General features: G+C 38.3%; 2 protein-coding genes across 7 annotated transcripts in view; one reads left to right on the plus strand and one right to left on the minus strand.

Annotated features, from left to right (window-relative positions):
* Positions 1-219: 219 nt before the first annotated feature.
* rgs20 (regulator of G protein signaling 20) lies at positions 220-15,264 on the minus strand. 5 transcript variants are annotated; one of them, XM_077229727.1, is made up of 5 exons: positions 13,010-15,264; positions 3,901-4,064; positions 3,406-3,483; positions 2,471-2,705; positions 220-2,379 (listed from the first exon to the last, which is right to left on the minus strand). In XM_077229727.1, the coding sequence occupies exons 1-5, from the start codon at positions 13,220-13,222 to the stop codon at positions 2,191-2,193; spliced, it is 879 nt and encodes a 292-aa protein (XP_077085842.1). In that variant the 5' UTR covers positions 13,223-15,264; the 3' UTR covers positions 220-2,190. The 5 variants fall into 5 exon arrangements, with proteins under 5 accessions (XP_077085842.1, XP_077085837.1, XP_077085843.1 ...); XM_077229722.1 differs by having other exon boundaries at positions 3,406-3,495; positions 13,010-13,362; XM_077229728.1 differs by having other exon boundaries at positions 3,406-3,495; positions 3,901-4,104; positions 13,010-13,082.
* A 5,176-nt stretch (positions 15,265-20,440) lies between these two features.
* Positions 20,441-23,924, plus strand: part of atp6v1h (ATPase H+ transporting V1 subunit H) — a 53,596-nt gene continuing 50,112 nt past the window's right edge. Inside the window, exons 1-2 of one of the 2 annotated variants that reach the window (XM_077229732.1) lie at positions 20,441-20,529; positions 21,102-21,235. In XM_077229732.1, the coding sequence (XP_077085847.1) occupies positions 21,132-21,235 (104 nt within the window). In that variant the 5' untranslated portion in view covers positions 20,441-20,529; positions 21,102-21,131. The remainder of the gene's footprint in view (positions 20,530-21,101; positions 21,236-23,924) is intronic. The other variant, XM_077229731.1, reaches the window with a different exon arrangement.

Below are 23,924 nucleotides of genomic sequence, written 5' to 3' on the forward strand. Positions count from 1 at the left end.
ACACCAGTAATTTTTTTTTGCTCAGGCATGTTTATTTAAGCTATTTAAATGTCCTCCTAATTGAACTAAGGCCTAATCCTTGTCTGTAAAACCGGGCCTATGAAGTAGGGGTGAGAGACCCCGGATGAATCCGAATCTGAGTTGATGATCCCACAAGTTCATATATGGCATAGCCTATACTTCAATCTGCTATTCCGCAGCTTTGACAACAACCACGTGTTTTAAAATTATTGTGCTTTATTGTACCTTAAAAGATTCCAAATGCCCACAAATCATTATTTTTCTCAATTCAATAAAACAGAAATAACCCCAAATTTGATTACTGTAAACATTCACATATTATTAATCAAAAAAGTATTATAATCTTTTATGTAAACTGATTGGAAAATAACACTTTTTTGTATACTTTACAGAACAACAACAAAAAAGAGAGAAAGAAAGAAAGATTTATAGGCAGTATAACTCCAAACCATTGGCTTAGATCGTGTTTGAGGTTGATCTATGTGGTGAATCCATCAGCTCAAATTGCACGTATCAATTGCACATTTCATATTGAGTTAGTCTAAGACAAGTAGAAGCACCACCATGAAATACATGTTGGTAAAAGTACATCTGGACTCAGATCAACAATCTTAATGAATTGTCCCGGACTAACCGACAACAGACCTACTTCCTTAAATGTGCGACTTCAGCACTTGACAAAACCAATGGTGTTTTTCACTCCAAAACTACAGGCAACTGAAGTGCAATAGTTCAATTCAGAAGTCACCGTGCAGGACAAGTCATCTCGTGAATTGATCGAAGGCCCAGAGTCTACGTACTGTATGTGGCAAGAGTTTAAATCAACTATTGCCAAAAAAGAGATGCCACAAAATTGAATGTCAAGGCACTTCCCCGAGTGAGGATCTTGTCTTTGAGCGACATGAAAGTCAGGCAACAAAGTAATTCACAGAACTAAAAGTAAAAACTTGGCAGCTCCAATTCTAGTCAGTTGTATTGGAGAGAAAACTAATCACACAGTTTTACTGGACTTGGCTGCTTTGGTGTCGTCTACTTATAAGGGTCCTAACAATAAAACCTGCACCTTTCCATTCAGGACTCATGTTTAGATCTAAAACACATTTGATACTGTAGTACAATGCCTACATGTTAAATCTCTTCTATTAGAGGTAATTTGTAAAAATGTTACTACCTCCAGATACTGTACACAAATGAGTTAAGTGCATGCAAGGAATACTTGACATGTCCAACCATTTCTTAGCTGCTCATTTTGGGCGCAGCATGGGAATAAATTAATGCAATGATACACAAAAACACTTATGGGTAAATTATATTTTTGTAAATAAATTCTTGATATTTTCTAGCAGTACAAAAAGCAGAGCAAATAATAATATCAAGCAGTCTGAGATATGCTATTTGATTTTAAATACTGATTTTTTTTATATCTATTATGATATTATCTTTTTCTTATCAAACGCATATGTACATTTTCACCTTTTTTAAACTAATATATTTCCCCCTTATCATAATTATCACTTTATTTATGAATATTTTTTCTGATAATTGTGATTTCTCATTGGAGATGCCAAGTCATTGTAACAGGGAGTAGTTAGAAAAGCAGTTGAAACAATACTGTGTACAACAGGGTATCCCGTGAGTAGAGCCGAAGTGTTGCCTTGACTTGAGCTTTGATTCTCATACGCATTTTCATTAACGGCCAATACTTGTTACCCATAATTCCCTTTTCTTTAAATATTGTAACACAACAAATGCAATACAAATTTATAAATATATCTACTGTATATACTGTCTATAGCCCACAATTGGTATAACATTTTCCTTCAAACATTGATACAAAAAAGAATTTGAAAGAATAAAAAAACAACAACTTTAAAACAAATCAAATTGACTGTTTTCTTAAAAACATCGAAACGCACTGGTAATCCTTTGGAGCATCTTTTGCTATGCTGATCTGTAGCAGTACTTGTGGTGTTGAGCCCTCAGGAAATTTGAGACTTTTTTTTTTAATCCAGTGACCTGGAGACCTGAGCGTCTTGTTTCAGGTACAGATCGCTATAGCAGTAAAATCCCTGGGAGGACCCACGCTGGGGTCCTTTTAAACATATTCTACACAAGGAAAGCTAACAAACAAAAGATAGGGAGGGGGCATTTAACCGTGATCACAGAGATCTAAGATTCCACCGACAGCTCAGAGACTGTCTTGAGCATGTTTTTGTAGACTGCGGAGTTCATGAATCGCGGATACGAGTCTCTTTGCATTAGTGTGTATATCTGGAGCTGGGCGTCGTCAAACGTGTGGGATGTTGGCTCCAGCATATTCCTGTTTATAACCTCCCGAACTCTAGAGTCGAGGCTCACCTGAAAAAAAGCACACAAAAAAAATGAATCATTCTGATTTTACAAGACATGTGATTAGGCTCTTCCTACACGTGCTGATGCGTTCACTCACCTCTTTGGGTGAGAGAATAGAAATGTAGTCTTCATAAATTATCCGCGCCTTCTCCTCGATGAAGCTTTTATTGGTTTCCTTAGTAAATTCCTCGCAGGCCAACCAGAAGAGCATGTTTTCCTCACTGAACTCGGTGCGCAGAAACTGCCGGAAGGCACTTCTTCCAGTGGGGCATTGCATTAGTTTGTCGAAGGATTGCCCCCACAAGTGTATCTCCTCCGCAGTCGGTTTCGGACTGCCGAAAAACAGAGGGGTCTTAGTCAGTTTTGGCAACAAACATCTCGGTAACAGTTTTCCCTCCCTTCTTGATGTTTTCTCTTAGGAAATACTTATGTAGTACAAATATTTTAGTTGTAATTTCTCAGAACTTCTGCAGAACTATAGTAATAACTTAAAAAAAATAAAGAAAATTTTACGTTTAATTTCTCAGACAGTTGCATCTTACCGAACTGTAGAAATTCATTTAAATAAAAATAAAGGATATTTAAGGTGTAATTTCTCTGAAAGTTGCATCTCAGAACTATAGTAATTCATTAAAATTAAATTAAATAATGTTTTACGTGTAATTTTTCGGAAAGTTTGAATCTCGTAGAACTATAGTAATTAATTTAAATAAAAATAAAGAATATTTTAGGTAAAATTTTACAGGAACTTGCATCTCACAGAACTATAGTAATTCATTTAAATATAAATAAAAATCTAAAACACAACTTGGCAAACAATTAGGATTATGAAGCTATGAAAGCCTTTTTGGTTTCAATTTTTAAATATTTAACAGAAAATGCTTTTTTTTTTTTTACAGATAAATATCAAATTACACCCATTTAACAACATTGTAGCTATCAAAGATGTCAGGTTTTTTTTTGTAAAGTGTAAGTTACATTTCTTTTGTAGTTTTACTAAACCTCTTCCTATAAAAAGCTGGAATGACTGACCTTTCCTCGAAGTTTGCATTCTCCTCTGTTTTAAAATCATACGAGGCTCTCCTGTTCCTCTCTTCTCTGTCTTCATTCCTAACAGTGAGACTGCAAGGTAGTAAACATATCATGATCCCAAGACACCTAACAGTCAGCATTAGGAAGCTTTGGAGTAGCTTTCACCTGCTCAATGTACAATTAAGCACTGTTACTAGTGCTCATTATAAGCTCACAGCCAGGACGCCATGAGTTCTGCTGATTTGCAAAGCAGATGTCTTGGAACCTCTGACACCTTAGTGAAAATTGCATCATACTACATACACGCACAATGAGCAAAAACAGCATTTAAATCATATCTGAGCCATATTCCAGGTGCATTTACTTGAGTAAACATAAGCAACACTCTTATCAGATGCAGTTATTGTCTTGTAATAAGGTGATTTCCTGGCCCAAAACTAACCTTGTTAGATAAGATCTCACATTAGCCATGTAGATTATGAAAAAAACTCATACCAGGAGCAGCTGCAGCAACAGCACCAACAGAAGCAGCAGGCGTTGGATGCACGGTTCCCCTGGCCAGGCTGCTCGTTCTGCGCTGGTGCTGTGGTGCCCGCCACCGACTCCTGCTGCACCGACATCTGCCTCTTTCGCATCTCCATCCGCTCTGATCCCATGGGCTGCAAGAAACAGGATGCAACTGAGATGGAGCCAATACAACTGCAGCCACAGAGATCAACGGGACGAATTAATGGTTCAACAAGCAATTGAAGGGTGTAGATATCAGAGGAAGTTATTTTCCTCAAGTCCACTTAAACATTTTTGGTTTCCAATGGAGAAAATAATGCTTTTAAACAAGCTGCGCAGAAGGAAAAAAAAAGAGGCCGGTCAAACAAATATGCACGAAAGTGGTTTCCATTAACTGACTACGCTGGGGGGGAAAAGGATGGAACCGCAACCCCAGCAGGATGCTAAATGCGCATATAGATTAGGTGAACAAGACATGCTTTAACTTGACCAGAAACCGAAATGTCCTAACATGTCACAAACACTAACATGACCTAACATGTTATATCATACTTATCTCAGAATGCTCTCTGCAGCTGATTTGAATACATGTCTGCTTCCCATACTTAAACATTGGCCATAATGTGAATTTATGCACCAGTGGCAACATTCTTTTTCAAAGACATTCTAGATTTTCGTGTGGGAAAAGTACTAGGGTTTTTTTTTATTAAAAAAGTTCAAACCTTACATCTAATAACTATTGGATTCCAGTTTCTTCCATATCTGAATCATTAGCATGTTGATGAAATAGCTTATTATCACATTCAGTGTTACAGTGCTTCTCATTCTGCAAACATGCTTAATCCAACAGCACAATACATTTAGACGTGTTGCCATGTGGGTGGGTTTTCTCTATTTCTTCAAGCTTTGGTGTCTGTACTGATTTAAACAACATGACTTTGGGGCTCAAACAAACCATGCCGTTCATGGATAACAAGTGAAGGTTATTTGAAGCAAATGTATAGGGTCCTGAATTGAGTAATCTTTATAAATGCATGCTAATGATAGTTATAATTATTAAGAGACTACGGATCTATTGTTTTAATCTAACTAGATCTTACTGTGTTATTTCCAAAGAATGTGTGGCATCAAATTCTGAGCTGGAAGATGTTGGAATATTTGGGGGTAGGAGGAGGGGGCGCAGCACGCTTTCTAGCTGCAGTCGATCTAACAGCCGCGGTGCATAAGAAATGCTCGAGCCGTGATTGATGATAATAAACACGGTTTTAAAACACACAGACAAACACATTTACGGAGTATTTCATCTCCCTGATTTAACGACTGGCCAACGTTGATGATTAGATTGGCTGACAGAAAAAGCCTGATATGGTCTGCTTCGTTTCATCGAAGCAGAATTGACAAAATGAATAGTATAGCCTAGTTTTAAACGAGAATCGCATCCCTATAGATCGGGCACACGCGGAAAATAAAAATACACCGCGCATTCTACTCTTGTGAAAAGCAACAAAAACAACAACAACAAAAACAAAACAAAAACAAAAAACGCAATGGACTAGCATTTCCATCGCATATCCTCGCATTGCAAAAGTGCCACCATGAAGCTCGAGCGCCAATATCTCTTCATCGCCCAGGACAACCATCGAAAAGACATTTCTGTCAAATATGACATGCCATCTTTAACAATCAAACTCAAATATCGTTTTATCCACAAACACCTTGTATATTTAAAAACAACTTATGATCCCCATACTTACAATTTCACCATGTATGCCCAGAGATAAGAGATAGCTATTCTTTGCCTTGATTACATCCGTTGGCATAAGGATTTTTTAAAGACCGGCTGTTTGTGTCAATGCGCATGCGTGTCTCTCGCGAGCTGTGGCGAAGGTAGCGTAAATCCTCTGGATGTCACTGATTCATGATGCACTTACAGCTAACAGTGAAATATGACATATTTAAATATTTTCCTACACTCCTGAAAGACTAAATGCGATTACTCACTTCAAAATTATTTATAAAACCAACGCGAAGCATTCGCATGTGGTTTAAGAAAACGATAGCCTGAACGCAATGTCGCAAACGTTAGGTCAATAATAAGTAAACCAGCTTAAATATAGTTTTGAGTGTTGAATGCATAGGATAGCTAGGTTTAACACTGCCACCAATGCAATTATTGGTCATCAAATGCATACCGATGTGTCCCTGTGTGTCTCACTTGAGATGTCAATAACGTGTCGTAGAATGTGACTGACAGGGTTATGATGGACCATATGGACTTGAAAATGTTAAGAAGATCCCCGCCCTAACCACAGTAACATCACACGGAGGTTCCCTTTCTCGTCAGGAACCAGGGCTTCCTAAGATTCACTTATGTGTGGTCGGGGTATCATAATAGATAGCCTAGCCTATTGGATCGAATTGGTGTATCTGAATGTAGTCACAAATAAGCATTCACCAAATTCTCCAAAGAAAAACAAAATTGTTCCCCACAAGTAAATTGTTAGGTCTGTTAGGTTTAAAAACTCAAAGAGGTCCATTTTAAAACATTGTATAATAAATATCGTGTATTCATTCTTGTTTAGCTATAGCCTATGAAGATTAGAAAACACTATTTGGTTGGATCAAATCTTGACAGCAGAATAAAGGCGGATAGCAGCACCCTGTCCATGGTCCTGAACTCGCATTTTCTAACAACCAAAAGCACAAATATTCCTCGTACAATGAAATCTCACATAGCCTATCTAATTGTAACTCGTTACGTTAGAAGTTCGACGACCATCGGCTGATCCTGATGAAAACGTGTAGGACTTTACCCGAACAACATGACGTATTAATTTGCTGACATAATTAGCAATTGCATACAGTCGTGATTACCAACTTTTCTGGCCTAGGGCCTTTATTTTCGGTGTATTACTGACATCTGCTGGAGCAGTGCGAGGAACTCCAGGAAAAAACTAATTTGAGCTAGACATAAAGACGAGCATGCATTGCATATCATTTATGTCGTATTTAAAGCGCATGATGTGTGATGAAACTAATTCATATCCATCGGAAATGCTTAGAGGCGTGAAACTGTAGCTAGATAGATATAGCCTATAAATAAAGATAAGAGTATAATGACATCAGACCACTGTGGGAAAGAGAGTGGGAGAGGCACAGCTCAATGCAAACGCTAGGTGGTAGTGTTTGAACGCTTAGATCTATATACCTTTCCCCAAATAACATTTTACAGTGTTTAATTGCTATGCCTGCATATCAATTGCATCACGAAATACCATAAAATATTTTAATTATTTTAGTTTGCTCTATAGATTTTTAAATTACTACCTGTTTTTGAAGAACGTTGGAAAAATATGTTCAGGTCTTAGACTAAATATATTTAAAAAAAATGTCTTCCTCTCAACCTCACTGAGAAACAGAGAATGACAGGCCAAACAAGCACCAAGAACATTATCTTACAGTTTGTACACCTTCCAAAAATGCAAACACTGGCTCAGGCTGCAGTATCCATGACAGATGAAATGTTTTAATGCTTTAACAAACATTAGGTATCTGGAATTGCACTTAAAATGTGTGTGTGTGTGTGTGTGTGTGAGTGTGTGTGTGTGTGTGTGTGTGTGTGTGTGTGTGTGTGTGTGTGTGTGTGTGTGTGTGTGTGTGTGTGTGTGTGTGTGTGTGTGTGTGTGTGTGTGTGTGTGTGTGTGTGTGTGTGTGTGTGTGTGTGTGTGTGTGTGTGTGTGTGTGTGTGTGTGTGCAAACAGTAGGCTAGCCTTCCTGATGGAATCATAATATATAGACAAGAGAACATATAGCCTAACTGCTTATTTTAAAATGTGCTTACAGGTAGGGCAATTTTCGAAGTGGCAAGCAATAGCAAGTTAGCTTTGAAAGCATGAGATCCAACCCTCCCTTCAGAGTGTTTCCAAAGCCCCACCTTCTTCAAAACACATGAACAGTAAACAACACACACAGCGGAGTTTGCAAAGCCAAAGATCACAATTCATGTGTTCACACTATACGGTCCGATTGTCGAGCTGCGACTTGACTGCTCAAGGCCTACATGTGAAATATGAGGGATAAACCCCAGTGCTAGGTTGCACCTATAGATGATATCCAGAGATATCGTCAAAAGCATCAGCTATCGATATCCAGAGGATTTAGCATTTCCAATTTATGTATCAAATTATAATAATTATATTTTTGGGGGGAAAGCAACTCCGATTACCACATACAGACAAGCACTAAAATGTCAGAAACTGTTCTGCCTTTTATGTTTAAACTGGAGTCGGGCAATGATGGAGAAACTCAAGAATAAGTGACAACGTAGAATGCAACAGGATGTTTCTGAATGGTTAGTTGATGAATTTATGTTGCTGATGCGGAGTTAACTATCTTCAAGTCTTTGATTAGCATATTCTGTCATGAAAATCTATAAAATCGCTCATGTGGGAACTGCTGTAAGATGCCTTCAGAGAGACATGCTATTGCATTTGTGTTACGTACTGTATTGCATGTGAAAATACGGATGCGACAGCTTGAGCAGACTCACAAATGTGCTCCACTACAACAACTCTTCCTCTTCTCAACATGGACTGAGTGTTCCCGGGGGCAGGGTTTATGTAAATTTTAGGGTTAGTGATGTCATCCACACAAGTCTAAAGCGCAACTTATGCGAGTGATGCAATCTACTGCTGATATTTACGCTACGCCATGACACACTACACTACTTCCGACATCATAAGTTGCGTAAGTTGTGCTTTGGTAGACTGCGTTTGGCCGGAAGCTAGAATTTTCAATCATAGGCCTTAAAGGGCAGATGACAGGCAGGTAGGACATTCGGACCGAATTCAATGATTGGACGAACATTTTATGATCCTTTTATTTATATATATATATATATATATATATATATATATATATATATATATATGTAGCAAAGTCAGTTATTATGGAAAAAAGGAGGCGGGAACCAGCGAACATTCAAATACAATTAATAATCAAATCAAATAAATACAAAAACCAAAAGTCTGCCAGCAGCCCCTCGCAGACGACAAAACACAAATAAACACAGACCTGTCCTCTCTCGATCATCACAGCCGTCGCTCCTCCTTTATGCTTCCGCTCCTCCGTGAGAGATGCGAGACCGGTGCGTCTCGCAGGTGTCATTCATTAACAATCACGCCACCGGCCTCGCGCCGTTCTCTCATGTCCCTCGCCCTCGTCCTATTCACCACAATATATATATATATATATTTAGACCACTTAACTTAGTAGCTATCAGGATGTGAAGAGACTTTCAACCAGCATAAAAAAAAAAAACTGGAACAAATTGCCTACCCTGCCTTTAATTGAGATAAAGCAGTTAAACTCTCTACAGGTGACATACAGCCACTGGGTTTCTTCAGAGTTATGAATTAGGACTCCATATAATATCATGTAATTAATTGTATTTTATTCAAAAGTATTTATTTATCAAGAGTAGTTATCATTTGACTGTTTTTTAGACCAGCATTCAATGACAAAGCATAGGATTTATTTAGCTCCTATACATATTGTTATGAAAAGTGAAAGGTCTGATCTGAAATACATTCGCCAATAGCAGTGCAGAACTGTTCTTTCTGACCTTTGAAACAGAAAGGTCAGAGGAAACAGAAACGGAGAACTCTCAAGGAGAGAAGAAGATGATTTTAAGGTTCATGCCATTTTTGAATTGATCTCCACGAAGGTCATTAGAGTTACTTATGTGAATCTAAGACATTCATTAAAAAAATACACCAGATGCCCACTGCTGTAAGTTTTAAGGCAAGTCAGGTCTGTTATATCAAACTTTCTATGAAATCATCTAACAAAGAGCTTTTTAAACTTAAAATTAAAAGTTAATAGAAAGTGTCTCATTAAATGAGAACAAGGTAGCGAATCGGAAACTGACGTTTTTCCTCTGACATCATTAAAATAACTAAAAGAGACTGTCCTATTTCCACCCAACATGCTGAAGATGTCAGAGGACAACTGTGTAGGGCTCAGTCTAGAAAAACCTGTCACATTTACTCAGATGTTTCACAATGATGAGAGCAATAGGTCATACTATAATCAGTACCGCCAAATCAGAAAAAAATTTATATATCCTGAACTTTTTTGTTTAGGTTCTGAATAGTCTGCCACCAAAAGCCTAAACACAAAACACTTTAAAAAAATAAATGGATTTTGCAAATCTGCAGTGTAGCTGTTGTGTCTAAACTCTTGTGTCTAAAATTTACTTAAACTAAGAATGAAATGCAAATTGTATTTCACTTAGTTCACATAAAATTTACAATTATTTCATCGTTTACTTATTTACATTCAAAACCTGTATGACTTGTTTTGTCTGTACAAAGTCACTGGGGTCCAATGTTGTTGGACGTCACTGACTGTCATTGTATGAACAAAAACAATTGAACCCTTGTTTATATATAGGCCTATATATATATATAGACTCAAATCATGGAACACCATGAGGTGAGTAAATTATTTCATATTTTTTTTGGTAAACAATCACTTTAAAAGAAAAAGCCTGACATGACTTCAGTGCAATTCTTTAGCAAACTGACACAGATTGAAGAGCCATGTTCCTATAAATAGAAACAAGTTATGTATGCACACATTCAAGTCTGTTTTTTTCTTTTTTGTTCATTCAAGGAAGTCTGTTTTTTTTCTTTTTTTTCAATCGATATAGTAGCATAGCTACTGACATCATATTTTAACTGTATAGAGTCGACATTATGTAGCCACGCCTTTTTCCAGTGCTGTGCTCATTGTGTTCTGTCTTCCGGTTTGTATTTCTACAGCATGAAGGTAAGATCTTACGATTTATGAATGAACCGCTCGTTTCAAAATTTTCCCAGTCTACTGACATTTGTTATAACAACATTATAATGCTCATGAAAACTTTCGTTAACTCTTGTTGTGAACTCAAGTGTGTAGGAGACTTAGAAGCGAAAGACCAGGAGACGTTGGGATATCTTTCAAAGAAGAAGTTACTTTTTATTGAGGACTTTGCTGTTGCATCGCTGTAGTCATCATCCAAGTCTAACTCAATAGCTACATAATAGCATAATAGCTACAATAGCTACATAGATTTACATAAAAAGGGGGGAGGCAATCTGAACAAAGCATGTAAATGTGAAGTACAGGAATCAGCACGTTACCGGAAATTCCCCAACCCTGATATTCGTCAGCATAACAGTGTGATTCTAATGTAAATATTCTAATCCAATCAGCCAGACTATTCAAAGACTGGGACAGTGGCTCCGAGAGCCATTAGACTCATTTAACTTACAATAGAACAGAACTGGCAATGAATCTCTTGCTGATAATTCTGCTTCAAATGCTAAATTCAGTCTACTAAACTTTTTCAGTTTATACCATATACTATTGTATTGGAACCTAAATTAAAACATTTAATAAATTTGTAACACTACATTCTACAATAAGTAAATGCAATTCACAAGTTAATTAGTAATTACTCTTTGACAGTGATGCCATACAGAGCTACCACAAAAATCGAAGTTCTAAGACAAAATTTTTAAGATGGCTGCACGTTTGTTTGTCTGGAGCATAAGGTCTATAGCCAGAGGAAAACTGGCCCCCTGGTGTAACCTGGTTTCTCGCAAGTTATTTTTCCTCATTTTACAGCATCAAATGTAGTTTTTCATTCTTTGCCACAGTTGTCTTTGGCTTGCACACCAGGGGACTAAAGATAGAAGTATTATATGGCCACTGGAAGGCAAGCCTGCAACCTTAAGCCAAAAAGGCGTAATTGTTAAAGCTAATACTGCAGCTTTGTCGGTACGCAGTGAAGGAGACAAGGCCGTTTTTAATGGATATCAATGGAAGAGAGGCTTCACTACGCTGAATAAACTGCTTTTGTGAGGAAATAGCTTATCATTTACTGAATCGACATCCTTTTCTCTAATCTTCAACATGTTTTACTCTGAGCAATACTTTTGTGGGGAACTATGTAGATTTTACCTTGATAAAATTTTTATATTTTTAAGAGAAGGCAGAGAAAGAAATGTCGGTACAGGTAGGACTTATTTACGGCTCTGAGTGATATTGTATATTTTCTATAGAAAATAAACAATATAGATGATTTCGTTCTTTGGCTTTCAGGTTTTACCAATTATAATAAGACTTGAATGACTATGACTGATATGCACTATGATGGTGATATAATAATGCATAAATGAATAAAAAGAAAATTTATAATTTAATAATAAATATTGTATTATATTGTTGTTTAATGAAAAAAATAAATTAAATAAAGTGTTATCTTTTTGGCTTCCATGTTGCAACAAATCAATTGAATTGCAATGATTTATGACAGTTAATATGCCTAATAATGATAACGCTTTTTATAATGAAATAAAAAATAAATAAAGATTTTAATAAATAAATGTATTCTTTCAATGGCTTTCAGATTTCAACAATTAATTTAAAATTACATTTAGTGATTAGTATCACTGCGATGTTTGCCCCATTAAGATGTTTTTTTTAATAAACAGATTCAAATCTAATCTTAAATGTTTTGTGCGCACTCTGTAGTGACCAATTAAAGCACATTCCATAAACATGGCAGTCCTACTTTATGATCAACATCAAATATAGAACACTTATTCACAACACGAACGTGCTAATCCAGAGAAATCCAAAGAAACTGTGTGTAATGTAAACTGTGACTTATAAAACTGAATGTTGGCTACTGATGTCACTGCCATTATGTGATGCTGAGGTGCCTTACGTGATCCAAGTTAGCCGTTATGTTTCCCAATGTCAAGAGACGCACAGTCCCTCTCATCTCCCAATTATAAGACAATTTCTGCATGACTTTCAATTAACTTCCTGGTTGAACTGCCTAGAGGTGGGTGATATGACTAAAAACGTAAACCCTATTATGTTTCCTTTTAAATATGGCAGCGATACACATCACATAATATTACATTTGTCACTACATAGACAATTTATAAATTGAAACCAAAACTACAAAATTCTGAATTCTTAATATCACATTAAGCAACTTCAATTACTAACTTCAATTGACTCTTATACGTATCCGACGTACCTGAATGTATATGGGATCCTTTGATCTGTCTTCCATGTTTTCATTCTCGTCCTCATTTTCATAACTTCCTGTCGCTAAGTAACCCTCGTCGTACCGACAGGCCAAGAGAAGATGCCGTAGCTGCCCCCACATCAAGTAGGGAGAAAGCTGAACACTATGTACCACAGAAGAGGGCCAGACCTCCCAATTCAAGACGATTCTGTTACATGGCATTCCTCACCTAAAGCCTTTCCATGTTGTCAAAGAAACATCATGTTCACAAAGATCCAAAGCCATGGGGTTTTTCATGATCCATGACAGTTTCCCACATCTGATCAGCAGGTACCTTAAAAAATACACTTAAACAGAAGAAAACAAATGAGAACAGCACTTGGTGAGCAGGGCAGAAAAGGGATTACACTTGTGCATGTCCCTTCCAGTCTGATCCCTGGTTTAGTGCACTTCAAAGGCTTAGGACAGATTAAACACAGGATGTGTGTCGTTCACAGAATGAGTTTGTGGTGTCGTGTGAGCAATGTTTGGAATAAAATAGATGCATTTTTAGAGTTTAACGTATATGACCTTCACCAGTCAAATGTGGTTGACTTTAATACTCTCTTTCATTCACTTCCATGCACTAAAAGTGTGTAAATTAAACTAAAATTAATATATTATCATAAAGAATAGGCTATAAATTTTATAGTAATGTGGAAAGTCCAAATATAGAAATATATAAAGTAAAATAAAATAAAAATAGTGGGATCCCTGAAGAACATTCTGTGCTTAAAACTTCTGAATTCTGAAACTGAAATTTTAGTTAAATTATCTATAATGTTTGATTACACTTATTTAACCCTCTACAGCACAGTTTTCTTAATCTCTATGTTCAATACATGTTTCTGTCATGTTTCGAGAGGTCCTTCTCATTTCTAAGTTGTGCATCCTCGTTTTTTCTTTTCCTCGCTTCCTTTCCTCGCGTCTCAGCTCCACCCCGTGTAGGATACGAGGGAAGGATGCGAGGAAAGAAAACGAAGACGGAGGAATCGAATGAAAGCTTTTTTATACATTGGAATACTTGATCACTCGAGCGTCACTTTATAGCGTCATCAGCAGCGTTCAAAGGATCTGCCCTCATGTTGTTGAAGTTTGTTTATTTAAGAAATTCATAAGAAATAATAATAAAGCAAGATACCCTGTTGAAATATGTGAGATATGTGGTTTATATAAACTGCAAAGGTAAAGAATAAATTTAAATGATTGTGACCGATGTGAAGGGGGAGGAGAATTGATACGTGCGTCACGTTTAGTCAATAAAACACTTCCGCATAGGATACACCTGGGTATCCTCGCTAATGACTCCTCTGGAAGCCTCCTCACTCCTCGATCCTCGCCTCCTCGGGGAGCCATATGCTCAGGGCCGGATTAGAGGCCCCTGGGCACGATGTCTTGTAGGCCCCCCCCTTAGGCATGCCAACTGTATATTTTGTCCAAGGACATTTTAATATGGCATTTACAGTTTACTGACTTAAAAGGAACCGTGTTGTACTATGCTGGAGTAAAGTTCATAAATGGTCGTTCTTTCCCATAGGAATTTGTAAAACTATGTTGGGTGGACCTCTGTGCCTCTAGGGGGGTTCGGGGGCATGCTCCCGACTCTCCCGATTGCCACTCCGCCTCTGGTGCCCAGGGTCCCTTAGATGTCGTGGGCCCCTGGGCAAGTGCCCAATTGCCCTAATGGTTAATCCGGCCCTGCATATGCTGCGTCCCAATTTGCATACTATCCGTCCTAAATAGTATTCGAAATTAGAATTAGTACGTCCCAAATCGTAGTATGTTGAAATGAGTGTTCCAAAGATACCCGGATGGTCTACTTTTTCCGGTCAGAATCCGAAGTGCAGATCGATGCGCACTCTAACGGCTGATATTGCCCACAACCCATCGCGCGTTGGACGGGGATTCGATTAGAACTACAAACACGAGTGAAAGGTGATAAAAAAAACTACAGACATGGAGGACGCGCGAGTCCGGTGGTTATGTAGAAAGGTTTAGTTAGGGGTTTGAGTGGGTATCTAACATGACGAAAATTATTTATTCAATGTTGTCTACATTATATTGCATCTGCAGCAGCATTGTGAACTTTTGTAAAGATACGTTTAGCCATTAACTTTTAAATGCATCATTACATTAAAATTGTAAACACATGAGGAGAGTCACCGCATTAATGACTGACGGCTCCAGACCAAGGTGCCACAACATTTCTCTCCAAAACGGTAGGAAATTAAATTAGATTGAATGGAGGATTTTAATTGTGACAAGATGATTGACAGGGCAGTTTACGGTGGCTGGACGCACGCGACAGAGCTGTCCGTTAAAGATGACGAAGTAGTATGTCCCAAAGCTTGCCTACTCTTTTGCTACACACTCAAAAGTATGTACTTTTTCTTCACAAAAAGAGTACATACTTTTAGGTCGTAGTATAAGTAGGCGAATTGGGACACAGCCATAGAGAATTGAGATGTCCTTCAAGATGGCTGAGCTCGATCGGTTTCCGGGTCATAGGATGGAGGACGGAGGAACGAGGAGACGAGGAGGGATATTGAGAAATGTGTTGAGTTCTGTTTTGTGATCTTGGTTTCCCCCGTCTTTGTGATTTTGGTTCAGTCCTGTTAGTTTTCCCGCTCCTCGTTTGTGTTCAGTTTCTTCACCTGTGTTCTGTTAATTATCCCATTAGTCCCAGTTCTTTTAAGCCTTGTGTTTTCCCTCAGTGTTTTTTGGTCGTCGTCCTTGTATGGAATGTTACTGAATTCCTGGAGTTTGTTATTTTGTTCCTGTATGTTCCGATAGTTAATTTTGTAAATAAATCAACTACTTTGAAGGTCCTGCATCCTCGTCTTCAGCTACCTGCACATAACCTGACAGTTTCTTTAAATAGGGCTGGGTATTGACCCAAATTTCTAAATGCGATTTCGATTCGAATTGATTCAATATTGATTATTTTGGATATCAGGTACAATACATGGCAAATTTTCTCAAGGAAAACAAATCTCTTAACCAATGCTGTAAACTATGGGAGTGAGTTGTATCATTAAAATTGTTTCATTCGCCTACTATAGCCTTATATTGAAGGTAAAGATTTACTGATTTGTATACAAACACTTAAATTATACTTTTATTTATCTGTCTAATAATAAAGTTATATAAAATATAAACATTTAAATGGTGGCTGTCATAAAAATTGCCAGATTTATTCAAACATGCATTAAATATTGAAGAACTTAAAAAAATATTTAATGAATATGTAATATGGTGCATATATTTAGCAAAATGCTCCTCTCTAGAGTTAATTTTTCTAGCTGATTAACGAGTTGATGGTCACTGGATATGGTTTGTTTTTCTGAGGTAAATGTGACGTTTTGACATTGTGTAGGCTACATGTGTAGGCTACAGCTTGCAAGCTGTTTCACTGACGTATTTCCACGGTTGAAACACTGATAGAGCGATTCCATGTGACAATAAGGATTTCGATAAGTTGTACTCTATCTTTTAACACACTTTCAGATGATCATTCATGTTTATTTCGCGATGTAACTGGTAATATTAAGGCGGAAGAGAAGAGTGTTGCACAGCTCCGCGCTGCTGCTTCTCTTGAGCTGAGCTGCGCGCGCCAGAGCGATCTCACGCCACCAGCGCCTAAACGGTTGTTTTTGGTTATGTTTTTGAATTTCGTAAGAAAATTCACGTAATTTGAAATCTTAGACTTTGTTTCATATCAATAGTAATAAAGCACAAATAGTATTACGTTTAATGGATGGGATGCGCGCTACAATGTTCCATTAATTCATCAACTGGAAACAGGATGACTAATCGACTCTTGGGATTTAAGAATCTATATCGGTTCTTGAAAATGAGAATCGATTAAAATCGAGAAATCGATATTTTTTTACCCAGCCCTACCTTTAAATGATTGTAACCAATTAGAATGGTTAAAAAAGTAGCAAAGAACAGTCCAATAAGCTGTGGGAGTCACTATCAAGCACCATGGTGGGACGTCCTTTTCTGACACATGGTCACAGGAGCACATGGTGTAAGAAGAAGGCAAGATTATTTGCTTTAGTAATCTTATTTAAAATGACATGAACTGTTCATAAAAAAATGTGTGTGTGTGTGTGTGTGTGTGTATGAAGGTGTAGAGAAGCCTTTTGGCAGATTTTATGAAGTTTTTTTTATTTAGCATGTTCAGAAATTCAGTTTTTCTTTTTGTTGTCTCAGGGCAACGTTGTGCGATAAGGGGTACTTTTCAAGGATGTCTTGGACAATACCTCACACTGGCAAATGAAATGCGACAAGAAGGGAAGATACAGGGTTCCTGGGTGCACATGAACACCCAAAGAGATGTGCAAAAAATTTAACGTAGGCCTACACCTAAACAGATGAACTGCTTTTTGGAGTTTCACACGGAGTGAAATCTCATTACATGAAGTACATGATGACATGACACACTACATGACACAAACCTATGTCTGCATCAAATCTAATATATCAATGTGTTTCCAGTGTTTTTCCCTTTTTACTTAATGATTTCTTGACATTTTTGAAAAAGATTTGTGATTTTTATATTGCTCTCTGAGCAATTATGATCATATTATGATCATTTTCTCTATGATTCTGTAGCCTACCGTTGGTAGGGCAACGGAAAAATATTTTGGGGTGGGGGGATGGGAGTTATAAATAAATCAATAGAATGTTCCCAAATGAGCAAAGAAATAATGTAGAATAAATTGTATCATGTGCCATCAAAATGTGTGCAGTATGGGTTAATTCAAATCATTTTATGTGTGTGTTAACCTTGTGTGTATTTGACACTTTGCATTGCAATAAGAAAAAAAAAACAACGTAATACTCACGCCGTCTGACATCCAACTTTCTGTGCGAATGCTTTGGATGTGTGCGCTCAGGAAAACAATATATCAGAAGTTTAGACTGATTTGACTTTATGCAGATAATAAACTTTAATGATATTAAACTTTCATGATGAAGAACTGCAGTCACGTGAGCGTGAACACATTAGAGATGATAATTAGGGGTGCTCCGATCAGGATTTTTGGGGCCGATCACTGATCCCCGATTACTGGAAGCTGTATCACCCGATACCAATACCGATCACCGATTACAGGGTCTATTTGAATCCTTCTATTTATCATGTAGCATTATTTATTAAACTACATTTAACAACAATGTGCATTAAGTATTACAATTAAGAGAAGACAATGTATCATGAATTGACACCTGTGTATTTATTTGCAAGCAACATGTCCAGCATAACTTAGCACCCTGTGCTGGTTATTGGGAACAGCTTAGGGCTTGACAAATAAAACTTTCCTGTAGAATATAAAATAGAAAAAGATAAAAGACAGAACATCTTTAAATTTAGCTTTAGACTACTTTAAAATAAAAACTGCAACAAAATAACAGATAAATTATAACAATATAATTTATTTAACAGACAAAAAATAACAATACAAATAAAAATAATTCCTAAGCATCAATATTTTGGTAAATTTTTGTTGTTGCAAGAACCCTTGCAAAATTATTTTAAACAGATTAAGAAAGCCACTACTACTGGTCACATATATGGTTAGATTGATTAGTTTAGATCCAGTGAAGTCGTGTCCCACCACTGTTTCTAACGATCGATATTCCCCCACCAATTTTTGTAACATTGAGGCACGCACGGATGTACCTAATACAAATAAATAAAACATATCCAGTTAACTAGCAGAGCATTCATTTAAATAAGAAATCTAGCGCTAAAATGTGGTGTTGTTTTTAACTCAGCGCTCGTTGCCGCGGCGACCAGTGTCATGGATACAGTTGTTCTCTGTGGCTCGCGGCCTCGCGCAATCTTCACTCAGACGCGCGCTTCAATCTATCGCCATTTGTTGAAATCACAAAATAAAATGCACACAAACGTGTCCTTGCTTGATACTGTAACCACTGATGAACATATTCAGTTTTGATGACGAGAGAAAAAAACTATCCGAGTGCGGATTAGAACCCGTAACCTCTGACACGCTTTGCAAAAGATCTACCACTAGACGATTTAAGAACTCAAACGCAGCTTGCGGATCGATGGATTTATTTACGGGTTGAGCAGAGAGGCTGCACAGTTTGACAAGCGGGCAGCGGCATGGTACACACATTGCAGATTGATTAATTTGCTAATGAATTGTCTTTTCACACACCTTGTAGAATTGCCAGATCGGTGAAGCCATTTTTACCAGGGCATAAAAAATTGTCTCGCGAGTTTTGCATCAGATCCCAAAGCACTTATCGGCCGATTATGATCGGCGACCGATCAATCGGATCACCCTTAATGATAATCAAAACCGAATAGATTTTTTATTTTTTGGCAGAGTATCTGAGGCAAGTGTAGCCTCCGCGCTCTTCTGGAAAGTGGGGTGGAGAGCAGCAGCTCATTTGCATTTAAAAATACATGCAAGAAAACAGTGTTTTTCCTTCCACTCAAAAATGGGCATTTGCAACATGGTATAATAAATTATCTGTTAGTTCTCTTTCAATAGACAAAAGTGTCAAGTTGTTACGGCATCCTGTCATCTTTGTCTTTGTCATCTTTGTTTGTTAACGCCATAGATAACGGTAGGCTATAGACATTTTTGTAATGGCTGAGTCAGTCGTCTGCTGTCGCAGTAGCCTACTTTGATGCCATATGTCACAGTGATGTAGCATCGGAGCTGTCTCAAGTCGGACAGAATTTCTAACCAGCATGCACTGCTTGTCAACTGCTGGTCTCTCGGTCGGTCTGCGCAGTCGAACAAGCCTATTATTAGCCTAGGCCTAGGCTGTAATATCTTATATAATATCTTATTAATATTAGGATAGAGTTCTAATTCATGACCAAATAAATAACATTTAAAATAATTATTAAGGAATTTTCAAATGTTAGAGAATATTATTAACAATATATATTTGGTGGGCCTAGGCACATATTTGTGAATTAATTTAATAAACTTAGTTACCTGGTAGCCTTTAGCAAATTCACGTGTCTAAAATGATACATAAAACAGATCAGTCCACCCTGTTTACTTTCTTCACTGACACGGCTATTCATCAAAGCTCAGCTTTGGGAAGGGAAGAGTAGGGCCATATATGGAGAGACTGAGAGAAAAAGAAAGAGTGAAGGTGATGGAGATGAGAGAGGAATAGCAGGTATTGACTTATACTCTATTATTCTTGTTTGTCCTTCAAACGTCTTAAAATAGATCAGGTAAATAAAACATTTCTCCGGGAGTGGGTTGCCCCTGAACCCTGCTAACAAACTCAATTTTGGGACCTAGGCTATATATTTATAAAACCCTGCGTACGGCCCTGGACACAAATGATTCGAGTCACTGAGGCGAGTCAAAATCCTTACCACTGAAATTACTCTTTAAAGGGTTAATTCGTTGGACCGCTCACATGACAGCATCACGTGACATAGATCCCGTGACGTCTTGTAGCAATTTGACAGCAAAAGGCAGCAGGTACGTGAAGTCAGATATATTTCTAATATTTCTACTAGAAATATTGCTTATCGGGTCTACAATGAATTGCTTGATAACGGTGTAGCAACGTCTTATTGAACATTGACGCAAGGCGCTAGGTTTCCAGCCCTCTGTTTTTTTTCATTAGCAGTTGTCAGTGGCTTAACTTAGTCCATTCAGTAGTAACGTTAGTCTTGTTTAGACGACATGTAACAAATATGATCATATTATTACGAAATGACGTGCCCATACCTCCTACAAATTTAGTTAATCTCATTTAACGTTACATATGAACTAAAGTTGTAATTCGCCTTTTTACCCGTTCAACTTAGCTAACGTTAGCTGTTACACGACCCCTACTACGATGCTAATTCAGTTTTATAGTGTGTGTGAACAACACATAGTACCTTCTGCGCAGTAATCTCATGTAATATTTATTCAACATATTTTTACCGTGTTATCTATGTTTCTGACCTATTTTCGAGCGGAGCTAGCTGGAATGAGTACAGCTGCAGTTTTTTTCATGTTGGCATTTCCAGGGATAGCACATCACGATTTGATAATGGTTTCAGTTGTCAGGTCCTAATATCTAAGAGCTCAAGATGGATATCCGAGGGGCAGTGGATGCTGCCGTTCCTACCAACATCATTGCAGCCAAGGCCGCAGAGGTCCGAGCAAACAAGGTCAACTGGCAGTCCTACCTCCAGTGAGTACATCTGAACATCACTTCTGCTTCTATATTTCTGTTCTAGACAATTAATTCTAATCTGAAAGATTTTTTGGCCTCATAGAATACTGTCACAAGAAACTGAGCTGTTGTAAAAGTATTATGATGCTTAAAGTCACCATTATACAAAACCAAATTTGACAGTTCATGTTTTTTTTGAGTATTTATTATAAATGATTAAAATCGTGCACATCATTATTTTTTTTTAATAAAATTCATGTGCCCTTGCATTCTTTAATCACCCTCCCACTTGCAATAACATCTCTTCTCTGGTATGTTTACTGGTACGAGGGCGGGACAACCTGTCACTCATATTAGATCACAGCAATAGCAAACCACTACGATCCAATCAATTCCCGAAGGACAAAATCAACTTCCACCCTACATTGTTTCTTGTTCTATAGTCCGTTTTACTTGAATATACGTCGTAATAGGGAAGAAATGACTTTTGCAACTTCTGTTTCATGCCGACTTTAAACCTTCTTTATGGAGTCCCCAATAAAGTAAAAACAGACTTGTTTCATTCATGAATGATTGTTTCAACAAATCTAAACTTTTGAATCCTATTATACTTAATATGCTCAGTAGTTCACTAGTTTTTATATATGTGTATCTTCAGAACTTGGATCACATCTTGGTTTCATTAATACAAATAAAATGGGCTTTGCATGTTTGCTAAAATTGTCTTTAGTGTAATACTTCTCTAAAACAGGAACAAGGTCTAGATCCTTTAAGGAAACTGTGTCATTGTCATGTGACAGTTCTGACATTGAATGTTTTAAGATTTGTAATTTCGCATAGTCCTCCCTTAATGTTATTCATCAACTAAGCCCAAAGTATTTTTTTATTGAGTTCTATTTTACTGCTCATTGCAAATAAAACTCTTTTTAACATCAAGCACGTACTGCTCTTTATATTCTCATTCATGTATTTCATCACTCTGAAGTGTCAATAGTGCTGTATATTTACATACCGCGATAGACACGTGGATGATTAACGATAGATATTATACTGTGGTAATGATATATATTGTCATACTCTCCAGCCCTATGTCCAGTGTAAATAGATAGAGCTTGCCATTTCCTTCTTGTATTACAAAAGCCCTGTCTGCTAAGTTCCCTTTCGAGAACGTTCACTTCATATTGCATATGCAGTGGGAAAACTCCTTTTCTCAAGAATATTGAAACCATTATTTTAAAATGCAGTGCAGCTGCAATGCGAGCACAGAGCAGAGCGTCTAGCTCACTCATTGGCTGTGCTGCAGCAAATGTACGAACCTATGGCGAGGCGACTGAGACGCACAAACCAATCGGGTTGCTTCACGCCCAGGACACGTCAGAATCTGCCAGAATAGGCGTGCCTTATGCCTGTATAAGCAGACCATTTTGCCATAGAATCAGATTTAATCTCCTTCAGCAAACACCTTCTTCGCTGATCTCCAAGCCTTCCCCTGAATCGCCGTTAACCTGCGGCTATCCGGCGATAGAAGCCTTATATCCTTTTTGCTACTTCTGTGTGTTCGCCATCGCGAAACTCTAGAAGCTGGAAGAAAAGAGTAAATTTTTACGCCTTTGTTGCAAGTGCCGCGTTCCGGATGTACTTCATGTAGAGCCTTTGTGCATGAAACTGATGGACACAGCGAGTGCGCCCCGTGCCTGGGACTCGCCCACGCAGAGACTGCACTCAACAATGGCGGCTGCCCGCACAGCGAGAGCCCCTAGCTCTCCTTTTGGACGGCGACCCTGCTCCTCGTGTTCCTGCGCTTCCTTTCCTCCTCGAGCCACGACGGAAGAAGCGAAGAGGCCAAAGGATGCCTAAACCGAGCGAGCACACAGCGGCCCAGTCCCCGTGTGCCTCGCTCTCTCCTCGCGAGACCCCCTCACGGGTGCTTTTCTCGCAAACGAATCTATGCCCCTCTTCTCAAGCGGCAGGACTCGTTTTGTTTGGCGCACCTGAGGAAGATGTCGATGACAGCCTGTCCCTGGCTGCATCTGAGGGAGAAGACTGGGCGGGCTCGACAGTTAACCCCGCCCCTCAATCCCAAGCCAGCGGAGCCATCCCCGTGTTATCAGACTGGGTAATGAAAACAATAAAGCGAGGCTACTGTTCGCTCCAGTTCGCTCGCAGACCCCTGTGCTTTCACGCAGTAGTTGAGACATCGATGGGAAGCAACATAGCTCACGTCCTTCGCACCGAAGTGTCAAATCTACTAATAAAAGGAGCTGTCAAGACAGTTCCCCCATCATCAAGCGAATCAGGCTTTTACAGTCACTACTTCCTCGTTCCTAGGAAGGACAGCGGGCTCAAACCAATTCTAGATCTCAGAAACCTGAACAAGGCCCTTATGAAATCTCTCTCTATCTCTCTATTCTACATCTCCATGGGTTTTCAATGCCCCATAGGTGTTAGAGCTCATTCCACTTGAGGAACGACCTCCTCATGGGCTTGGTCCAGTGGTATACCAAACAAAGTCATCTGTGCGGCGGCAGGCTGGTCCTCACGTCCACATTTGTGAGAGTCTATAACCTAGAGGTCCTTGCTCTTTAGGCACATGTACTTTCTATCTAAGTTCTCGGCCCCGAGGTCCCAGAGCGTCTGAAACATTATACCTTAATAAAGGGCCAGATCTTTGTCCGGTTCCTGGGGGGAATTGTGACTTTCAAACTTT

This window comes from Siphateles boraxobius, unplaced genomic scaffold (genome assembly GCF_051911475.1).
Source record: "Siphateles boraxobius isolate OS27281-9 unplaced genomic scaffold, OSU_SipBor_1 1, whole genome shotgun sequence".
In the NCBI taxonomy this organism is placed as follows: Eukaryota; Metazoa; Chordata; class Actinopteri; order Cypriniformes; family Leuciscidae; genus Siphateles; species Siphateles boraxobius.

Excerpts from the sequence above, each read along its gene's own strand:
- rgs20 (XM_077229722.1), bottom strand. The coding sequence starts at position 13,222 with ATGCCATGTAACAGAATCGTCTTGAATTGGGAGGTCTGGCCCTCTTCT. Across the intron at positions 3,496-3,900 it reads TGTTGCTGCAGCTGCTCCTG|TCTCACTGTTAGGAATGAAG; the intron begins GTATGAGTTTTT and ends ACTACCTTGCAG. Across the intron at positions 2,706-3,405 it reads AATGCAAACTTCGAGGAAAG|TCCGAAACCGACTGCGGAGG; the intron begins GTCAGTCATTCC and ends GTTTTTCGGCAG.